This window comes from Poecilia latipinna, unplaced genomic scaffold (genome assembly GCF_001443285.1).
Source record: "Poecilia latipinna isolate Pla-1442-1.1 unplaced genomic scaffold, P_latipinna-1.0 Scaffold120, whole genome shotgun sequence".
Taxonomy (NCBI): Eukaryota; Metazoa; Chordata; class Actinopteri; order Cyprinodontiformes; family Poeciliidae; genus Poecilia; species Poecilia latipinna.
Genome location: NW_015112736.1, coordinates 60,840 through 71,948, shown reverse-complemented (window position 1 = coordinate 71,948; position 11,109 = coordinate 60,840). Strand labels below are relative to the sequence as shown.

Genomic DNA, 11,109 nt, shown 5'->3' with positions numbered 1-11,109 from the left:
TTTATTTTGGGGGTGGGTGTTCCCCCCCGGAGATGGAGGAGTTTTCAATTTGAAAAAAAAAAAAAAAAAAAATATATATATATATATATATAGACGTATGTTTGAGTGTGTGTCTGGTTATCTGGCCTCTCTCAGACTGCTCAAAATTCATTACAAAGTGACATCAGCCCAGCCGGAGACAAATGATGGCTGGATGAAAGGGAGCGCTGGGGCTCGGCTAGGATTAGTGTTAGCTTGTGCTGGCGACACGTATACACACATACACACTCATACGCATACACAAACACACATGCGCGCACTTTAATCCACTGGCAGAACACTGCAGATACACAGAATTATCAAACAAGGGGCTGAACTCGCAGAGATGGGCAGGCTAATCTGCTAATAGTACAGAGCTGCATGTGTGTGTTTGTGTGTGTGGATGTCTCTATGAGTATGCAAAAAGAATAAAATATAATCTATATGCATATTGTATATAAGAATGTGAATTTTCTGAGTTATTTTCTGTGTACAGTAGCTCGGAACATGACTTTTTACAATGCGAGCATGCAATTTTTTTATTTCTATTTTACTGCATTCTTAATCTAAACCTGACTTTTGAATATTTTTTTTATGTGACAAAGAAAATAAAGCAAGCAGAAATTAAAATAATTCCCAATTAAAAACATTGCTATCATCTACTTTTCAATGTAATTTGATTCAGATCAATCTGTCTATCGTTCTACGACTTCTTAACAACCAAAAAGAAAACTGAAAATGAAATATGGCATATCTTTCTTTTAAAATATTGTCACAGAAACAAAAAAAAACAACACTTTTTTATAGTTATATATGTTATCCTAAGGAAAAATATATGTACTAAATGTGTTAAAATCGGTAGTAAAGTGGTAAATGTTTATGTCTAAAGTCAGTTAGATTGGAACAACTACATAAAAAAATGTTTTTGTTAGCAAACTGGTAGTACAATATAATTAATCTAGATTTTTTTTTCTTTTTCAAAGCCTTTTCTTATGTTTTCTTTTTTCTTAAGATGCATACAGATATTGGAAGCTGCAGGATTGAAAAAAAAAAAAAATCTGTACCAAGGCATAAGTGGACGATTCGCCCTACGAAATTGTATTGAGTCAAAATAGTAATTTTATAATATATTTTTAGTAGCTGTGACCAAGTACTGCAATTTGATTTTAAATAGTTGGTTTTAAAACCTGTATGGATGCAAATTGTCCACTAAAATCCTTTAAATGTAAACTATTGTAAAAGTTGACATGTTTGATGTCTCTTTCCAAAAAACAAAACAAAAGGAAAAAAAAAACAAAAAAAAAACTACTTTATATCAACAAAAGAACACAGCTGTGTTGGGATGATATTATTTTGAAACATTTATTACAATAAAATGCATTTGAACTTGTTTTCCTTGAGGACATTTGTAAATGAGGGGCACCTTCCCTGCTTGCAGGCCATGACTAGATTGTGTTTTACTTACTAGAAGTGGCTTTGCGGGGATTTAGTCAGTAAAGACTCTCTTCTGGCAGCTGTTTTACTTGATAATATGGTATACCATCCATTGTAGAGCAAATTTGAGCTTTACACTGTAAAAAAAAAAAAAAAAAAAAGGTTATTTGAGATTAGCTGTAGATGGACAAGAAGCAATATTTGCAACCACACAAAACTATTATGTAGCTGCACATTTTCCATCACTTTGGTAAGAGAGAGAATGATGGGTAATGAATTCTGTCTGTGTTTTCAGAAGAGGCTGCAGAGGAAAGTGAGAGACCTCTTCGATCCTCCTCCCGGCCTGGACTCAACCTGACTGACCGAGATTTGACGGAAAGCAAAAGACCCGAGCGTAAGCCCGCACACGAGACGCAAAATAAAAACTTAATTTGACATAAAAAGCCACCAAGGCACAAGCCACTCTTCATCTATATAGCCTTCACCTAAATAACATTCGAGTGTGTGCGTAACATGTGATCGCTGCTTACAAGCCGCCATGACCTGTTTTAATCGCTTCCATCTGACAGATAGAGGAGGAAAGGAGGGAGAGAGAGAGAGAGAGAGAGGGTATAAGAAGAGAGAAAAATGAAGAGAAAGAGAGAGGGAAAAGTTGAGTGTTGTGGATATTACCAGGCAGTGTCCAGGCCCTAGATTATTTTTTAATCAAATCAGTTTGCGTGCTTGTAATTTATAAGCGCCTTGCATTAATCTTTTCTCGTTCTTGTGCCCTCTCCGATGACATATTAATTTTTCATAAGCGCAGGATTAGATGGGGGTTGTGTATATGTTTTTCTAATATTGCTCTGCATCCCTGCAACCCTTAAATTAGTTTTTTTTTTTCCCCCAACACCCTCTCCCCCCCTTGCATTTTTCTTTCTCTCCTATTTTTTCCCCCTTTTTCAATCCATAACTTAATTGTTGTCCAATCTGTGACCCTTTCACCAGTAATACCACTGACAGAAAAATAGCACAAGATAGGAAAAAAAAAAGAGAAGAAGAAGGGGAGGAAACTTTTTGTTCATTTGCTGAAATAGAAACATTGTGAGCTGGGAAGAGGCCACAATCTTGGCGTTTGTGTTGTTTTGGGTAAGGTTCAGGGTTGTGGTCAGGATAGTACCGGCTTTGTTTGGTTTGATTTGTTCAAATAAGAATTCATCTGGTCTTATGTATGAGATGGAAATCCATGGCTGGGGATGAATATTGCATGGGATCTCTGAACACCTTTTTTTTCCCCCCTTTTCTCATTGCATAGGGTTCTCATTTTTCCTCCCCTTACAAATGTCTCTCATTTTTTCTAACCTCACCCCCCCAACCCGACTCACAGACACACACGTACCTACCAGCTCCCACCCTCTATCCATCTGAAGCTCCCTCCTCACCTTCTCTTCCTACCGTGCCATACCTAGCTCCATAATGTGAGGCTCAATGAGGCAGAAGGAGAGCTGAGTGAGGCTGGGGCCTATTAGTTTAGCTAGTCATCTATCTTTTAGCTCTATCATTCTGACAGCCCCGTTTGACCGACTGGTGGGGAACCACCACCCATGCATTTGCTGCTGCATTTCACCCAGAGTGTCATTTAACAGCCCCGAAGACATGCAAAACAGCAAAGAAACACAATGTCCAGGTCCCCCCTCCTGTTCAAAGGCGTGCTTTCGTTCCGTATGCACGTGTCCTTGCATGCTGTTTGAGCATAGTGAGGTCTGTTTTACAAGTAGGAATGCGTGCCAATTGTATTTTTTGTGAATAACTGCTTACAAGAAATGCCTTGGGGCCAGATCTTAGTTTGTCAGCCAAGCCAAATATAATAGTGCTAGTGTTTTATTTTGTATTTGGATTAACAGCGGTTCGAGAAAGTCGAGTCGTAGAAAAAGCAACGGCCATTGTGTGTCAGCATTAAATCTTGTATTCTCCCCACTCAAACCCCTTAGCAAAGATCTTTTCGATCACCTTCAAATTTTAGGCCGGCTCAAAATGTTTAGATTAGTCAAAGGTCGGTACAAGATTCTCATGGAATGATAACCCTTAAGTAAAAACACCATGATATGACTGTACTCTAGAATTAAAAAAAGGACTACTGCAGTCATCTGTGTCATTTATTTACAGTTTTATTTCTTTTTAATCATTAATAAAAAATAATATAAACTATATGCCCTACATTATATTATATATTTTTGTTGTTCTGCTCCATAGAAAGTAACTCTGGCAAGATAACAAGCAAACAATAGCTGGTTAGTTGGGCTGACTGCTGTGGTAGCCAGCTGCTTTAGGGACATACTGCTCTTAATATTTTTTTTTTATTAATTCATTTTTTATTTAACTATTATTTTACCAGAAAATCCCTTGAGATTTTTTTTGTTGTTGTCGGAAAACCGTGACAACAAGCACTTAGAGCTGCACGATATACTGACTTGTAATGGTTTTCACAAAATTGATGAGTCCAAAAATCTCAGTCAGAAAGGAATGCTTGGATGTAATATTTGGTGACATGCATACAAGCTCTGCTTCATAATTATATATTTGACCGCTTGCAGGAACTTTCTTTGTCCACAGCTGATCTAGAGCTCGGTAATTAAGATGCTGAAGCTCAGAGAGAGTGAAGAGATAATGACAGATATTTGGAAAAAAATTTGGATTTAACAGCAATTGATAACATCATCACAATGCAAAATAATATGGCACTATCACCTTCTCCTAATATTGTGCAGCCCCAGTGTTATCTTAATCAATGGTTCCTTTTCCAAAATTAGAACCATGCATGTCTTTCACAACAGAAATACAACGCATAGGGTAGGGAGCACAAACCGCCCATGAATAGATGAAATCTGTGAAGACGCCTTCTAAAGCAGCTTTTATTTTCTTATTTTAATACTTCAACACCAAATGCGCCATAATGTGTATTAATTGACACTGTGGAGACCGTTACGGTGCTACCACAGAATCTGCAGTCTTTGTTATCTTTTGAATATACGCTTGAAAATATACAATGTTTTGGAAAATTCTTTTGGGAAATTATTATTGTGCAAATAATTTCGCAGAATAAGAGTCACTTTCCACAGAAAAATCCTGAAATGGGTAAATCTGCGAACACCGAATCACTACTAGGCTCGGTCCACTGCGTAGTTAAACAGCCATATTCGTCTTCTTTCCAAAATAGTGAAACGTTTAGTAGCCTTCTGTACACCAGCTGACCGGCAGTGCACAGCAACTGAAAAAGGGAGGGCTGCGTTGCTGTGTTTGATGCTTCATAAAACTACAGACGACTTGTGTAACTATGGTGTTATCTCTGACAAAAAATAAAAAATCCTTTGCACACCGTCATTTATAAAAATATAACCAACCCATGCCTAGTTTCAATTGGGGTTGTGACCAGGGGAGAAGTGTATGCGCTTCATCTCCAAGACAGAGCAGAAGAGAGAGATAGAACAATAATAAGAACTGGTAGGAAAACACTGTTTCTTTTTTATATATATATATATATATATATATATATATATATATATATATATATATATATATATATATAAAATGTCAGTTTACATTAACTATAATTCCTGTTACAATTTTCATGCAAATGCTCTTGATCTGGATTACTTCCAGATAGCTTTGTGCTGTGTGTGTAGATGGCACATGTCGCCGCCATAGCTCAGGGGCCCACTTCTTATAAATAACCAACCAAACAAAGGCTCCAGCATAGAAATGAGCCTGTCAGGCAGCCTAAGAAATTAGACATCTCCAACAGATTCAGATTAGGACAGAAAGTACTCATTGTTCCTACAGTCAAATGTTATGTACTAATATTGTGAAGGTGAAATGGGGGGGAGAACAAAATCTTCGGCAGAATGCTCCATAATTGCGCGGTCATATTCTGAATATTATCAGGGATTTGTATGTGCATACATCTTGCGAATTTGCCAAACTTGAGAGCAGCGATGTGCTGCTTTTCTGATGAGATTAAAATATATTAAGAAAATTTGCATGTTTAATTGCAGGCCTGCAGCAGTTCCTGTGTGTGTGTGTTTTTTTTTTTTTTTTTTTGTAATGACAGCTTGTTGAATGTCTCATACAGTTTGTCAAATGTGACAAGACCTTGGTCATATTTATATCTCATTAGATGCGGAGATGGAGAGAAGAAGGGAGGCCAGTCATTAAAAAAACACAAACTATAAAAGACAGCTGCTGTTTAATAGCCTTTCTTTTTTATTTCCCCCCTCTCTCTCTCTCTGAGTCTCCCGCGCTCTCTCTTTCTCTTTCTCCTTCTACACTTTCCATTTTGCTCCTTTCCGAGTCTATCTCTTTGTGTACTTCCCTCCGGCTAGACCTGGGCCTGCTGAGTGCTTCGGTGGGAGTTTGAGGTTCAGAGTGTGTTGCTGTAATGTTATCAGGTGACCGGAGGTCAGCCTAATGCGTAACCCCAGAGCAGTAGGCCAGTAAATCATGCTAGTCGGCCCTCCCCGGCCCGCTTTGGTCGGCTCTGCCTCCTAGATTTACTGCTCTGTAACGCTAGCCAGTCTGCCAGGGATCAGAACAGCTAAATTGAATACTAAATCCATGCCACCCAGCCCCCTTTACTCCATGTTTGTGAGGGTTTTTTTTTTTTTTTTTGTGGTATTTTCATAAAGGAGAAAGACATATATGGAATTAGTGTTGCATTTTCTATGCTTTGGTAGATAAAATCGAGAAGTTTTAGAAAAACAAGAAAGTTTGTGGCAGATTTTCATATGAAGTCACATTAGGAAAGATGTAAGGGTTTTCACTACATGCCCACGTAAAATCTAATTCGAGTCGGGTTCAGACTAAAAGCGTTATGATGTTGCTTTGTGTTTATATATATATATATATATATATATATATATATATATATATATATATATATATATATATATATATATATATACACTCTGTACTTCTTTCTATTTCAATGTCAACCATGCATTTTTGCAAGTGTGTGCATGTGTGTTTACATGCAGCTCTTTAAACACCATTGACAGTTGCAAATAAAGATGGGTGTTGTGTGTTCCACTCTTTCCCCCAGCAATGCAAAAGGGGCTTGAGTGTCATAAATCACTTTTTGATTTATCTAATCAAGCAAGGTCCTGCTCTGTGCAGACATTTGTCACTGGTGGGGTTTAGGAGAAAAGGGAGGGGGGGAGAGCTAGGGAGTTGTTTGGGGCGGTGGTTGGGGGTGGTGATTTGAGTTTGGGGTTTATTTTGCCAATCCACTTCATTTGGTGAAGGGATGATCGGAAGCTTGGACAGGAGGAGACACAGAGGGGGATGAACAGTCATTAAATGTGGTTTGCAGACAAATAAGAGTACCATTCACCAAAAGACAAAGGTTTTGTTTGTGTTTTGTTGTTTGGGGGTGTTTTTTCTGAAGAATTAGCAATGTTATGATTGCTCACACACACTGTTTCATAGGCAACTACATCCTTGGTCTTATTTATATGTGTGTGCAACTACATCCTTGGTCTTATTTATATGTGTGTGCAACTACATCCTTGGTCTTATTCTGCCGTTTAAATTCACTCCAATGTTCAAAAATGCATTTTTCTTCACCATTGATGGAAGCCCTAGGTCAAAAACGCAAAAACCCGAAGGACGGAATTTTATGTTGCAAATGCTAAGAAAAAAAGAACAACTGCACACATTACACAAACATACATTTACATTCAGCATCACAGTAATCAATGGTGATGTGCGAGGCTCTTTTCCCGAGCCACATTGTAAATGTGTTCGCAGGCTCTCGGCCGACAATCGCCTCATCTCCTTTCTCCTGGATGTAATTTAGTTGCAAATTGACTGGAAGACGGGGCCAAAAATTGAAAGTTGAAATTAGAAATGGTTATAATAAATGTGGGAGGCGGGGATGCAGACTTTGGTAAGGTCAGGTGATGCGACTGCCGCTTCTAACCTGGGCCGATCTGACCAATTGGCGTGTCAGAGTCCCTACGAGACGTACATATGCACACACATATAAATATATATGCATGTATACACACACGTGCAGGGGCCATCACGAGCAGTTGAAGACAAAATTACCTCGGTCTTCTGAGCTGCAGAGCAATTCTCGGATGTTCTTGGAAATTCACATTGTGCCCTTGTGTCCCCCCCTCCGCTCTCTGCCTCCCCCTTTCCTTCTTTTTTTTTTCTTCTAGCCCTCTCTCCCTCTTTCTCTCTTGTCACTTTCCTTGACAGGCCAATATTTCAGGCTCCAGATATAGGGGATTACAAATAAAATAAGTGGAACGCCTACTTAATGCAACAGAATTAAAATGCATGAACGGGCCAAAGGAATTGATATGCGTCCAATACAAACACGAGCCACAGAATAATATGAAATACAAAATGTTTTTTTTTTCTCCAACCCCCCCCCCCCACCCCTCTCCATGTATCAGTGCTTTGATTTCCCCTTTTTTCCATTTGTGCATCTAGCGTGAAGCGTTGATTCGCAAGAGTGAGGCTCACATATTGCCTTGAGTGACCAGACGAGGGAGGGGACACGAAAGAGGGGTCCGGGGAGGGTGCGGGTGGGAGGGGGTGTAGCTTAGGGAGAGGGGGAGGAAGAAAGCAAGTAAAAGGGAGGGAATGAGGGAGGGAGAGTTGCTGTTGCTGTGTCTTTGTGTCGAGCAGATTGGGTAAATTGCAGTGGCAGAGTATAGCAGGGCCTGCACGGCTTGTATCTTAGGATGAGGCTAATGAAAGATTTATCAGTGGCTGCAGCATTTACTAAATACAACCAGAGGCTGATCTCTCAACACTGAGCCCTGCTGTTTACGTCTCTCGCACACACTTACATGCACACACACTCACACATACACACACACACACTGCTACTGTACCACCAGCCATGACCGAGCCCTGAAAATTTTGCATCTCGTACAGACACAGGAGTTGTTGAGGCAGTCGGGGAAATGTATATGAACTAATGAAGTGTATAATATTACCATAACATTTAATGTATGTCGTGCTGTGATAATGAGCCTGACTGGGTTTTTTCCTCATTTTACATGTCCTCGGGGCTGCACCACGTCACTGTATATGAATATGAATTATACAATTTGTGCTTGCGCCCATGCTAATGTTGTTTTAGAGTCGAATCATTTTTTGAATCATCACCTATGCCCCACTGAATATTAATTGGAAATACGTGCTCACATTCACAGTATTACTTGTAAATCAATAATCATTTGATCAATTTCGAAGGTGAGACAGCTCCAGCATTTCATAGTGTCAGCGTATTTACTAAAATAAATATTAGATAGGCTTATGCTATATATTTAGAGTAATATTGCAAGATTGCCTCTTTTATTGTGATGGATTCCATGTTCCAGCTTAGATTTATACTCTTGTTGCTATATGTTTGCCTTGGATTTCAGTGGCATAAGATATGCTGTCTTGAGTAAATAACACTTCGGCATCATATTCCTACACATCTGATCTTGTTGCAGCGCCTGAACCACACCGCAAAGGCACAAAATTGTCGTGAAGCACAACAACTCTCCAATAGCGTACATGCATTACAGCTGCTGAATTTGTGTCATTCAAATGTTGCTCCTTTGACAAAATAATTACATTGTTTTAAGTCCGCCCCATGCTGTGCAGATGTTTCATCTACACACATGAAGATCCAGTTATCTCAGCATGCAGAATGTTAGAAATGGTTTCAGCTGAAGCCTTTTACCCACTAATAATTATTTGACAGTTGGAATCACCATTGTCTAGATTTTGAACTGAGTATTGTTTTCTGTTCCCTGATAGGTGGGTGATTCCCTAAATAGGGTAAAAGAATAAAACATGATATTGACGCCCCGACTAAAATACCTTATGTCCATTCGGGTGTAGAAGAATTTTGCACCCTTTGACCCGATACATGCTATGCAAAACGACATTCGTGTGTCTGAGTGTTAAACAGACAACAGACATAAAGTAATAACTGATTATTTGTTTCTGCCTTTAGGAGCTAATGCCATGTCCAAAGAGGTATCCAGTATGGGTAAACATTCCCTCCTGGCAGATCGTCAAATTGAAAGTCCACCCAAAAGGCCGAAGTCTGCAGAGGGGAAGACGTCAGCCAGTGAGCAGGTAAAGGTGTGCAGAAAATCAATAGCACGCCGCAAAGTGTTGGGGTGCGTTTCCTAGCAACTTAAAGATGGTCCTTTTTAAGTTGATTATCGAAACGTAATGTTTGCACAGGCCAGTGGGGAACCTGTTTTTAAGTTAAACTCTAGCCTCATATAGCAAATACTTGGAGGAATTTGTCAGTGCATGTACAGAAACCTAATGGCTAATGAGGCAGCTTCCTAAGCTCTAATGAAATCTAACCTTCACTGTCACTGTGGGATGAGCTAATGGGAAAATACTTAACTGTAAGAAGCAAAAATGCTAAGCCAAGCATTTGGCAATTGCTGGCGCCAGCTTTCATTCAAAGGGTTAAACGTAACCCTCCATTCCCTTCCTGACAGAGCTTTTTAACATCAAGCACAATAGGCCAGCTTTTGTGTTCTTAAGTGGAATACCAGCACTAGCCTTAGGCATCCCTCTCTGCTTCTTTTTTTTTTTTCCTTTTTTTTTTTTCCTTTTTTGCATCTCTTTAAATTATATGTGTTTTTAAATTAGATTATGAAGTATTAGCCCGTCTGGTTCTGGGTCCTGCAAGGAGGGAGGATGTTCTCATTTCAGAAATGGATTCTATTAAAACAGGTGATAGAGACGTAGCTATGCTAAGAGTACTCCATCTAATGAGGGCAGGACATAGCTCAGGAGAGTACACACCTTTATCATCTCTAATCTTCTTAGTAGAAATTCTGGCCAATCATGTTCTCTTCAAATAAAATTGCGTGACTTGCCCTAGATTCCTAAGTGAATTACGTGAAATATGGTTGATCTACATTTTGTCTGTGTTTATGGTGGGCTTTTGAATTTAAAGCAGAGGTGAAAATCATGGATGGGATAAGCAACAGTTGATTAAATAACACAAAAACTAACTCAACTTAATTTTGCTAATGTTTTTTGAAAATCTAGGTCAGTTTTGAGTTGAGATTCAAAAGGATATAATCAGGCGTTCTTGTTTTTCAGGTTCAACAGTGCCCATACTGCAACTACAGCAGTAAAGACGCCAACCGTATGCAGCTCCATGTGATGTCCCAACATTCCATGCAGCCTGTAATCCGCTGCCCACTGTGTCAGGACGTCCTAAGCAACAAAATTCACTTGCAGCTGCATCTCACGCACCTTCACAGTGTGGCTCCTGACTGTGTGGAGAAGCTGATTCTAACAGTACGCGAAGTTGATCATTATGAATGAAATTTCTCTGCATGTAGTTGTCAGTTGAATGTGATTAAACTGATTTTGCAGGTAAAATGTAGATAAAGGACAGTTGTAAGAAGAGTGTAGCTCTAATCTTCCGTTTGTTAGGATATTGTCCTAAAGACTTGTTTTCCATGATCTCAGTGTTTTTGTTTACACAATTTCCATGTGCCAGTTCCAGGATGTTTACTAAAGATAAGAATTTACTGTAAATACATTATTTTGTCTTTTTTTTTTTTTTTTTTTTTTTTTTTTTTTTTTTTTTTTTTTTTTTTGGGATTTTTTTTATTTTTTTTTTTTTAAATATTT

The 11,109-nt window shown here is 38.9% G+C and overlaps 1 protein-coding gene across 4 annotated transcripts in view; it reads left to right on the top strand.

The window, feature by feature from the left end:
- Positions 1 to 11,109, top strand: part of zfhx4 (zinc finger homeobox 4) — a 126,142-nt gene that overhangs the window by 101,694 nt on the left and 13,339 nt on the right. For 3 of the 4 annotated variants that reach the window (XM_015028316.1, XM_015028315.1, XM_015028314.1), the window contains exons 7-9: positions 1,748 to 1,846; positions 9,452 to 9,576; positions 10,570 to 10,770. In XM_015028316.1, coding sequence (XP_014883802.1) covers positions 1,748 to 1,846; positions 9,452 to 9,576; positions 10,570 to 10,770 — 425 coding nt within the window. The remainder of the gene's footprint in view (positions 1 to 1,747; positions 1,847 to 9,451; positions 9,577 to 10,569; positions 10,771 to 11,109) is intronic. The other variant, XM_015028318.1, reaches the window with a different exon arrangement.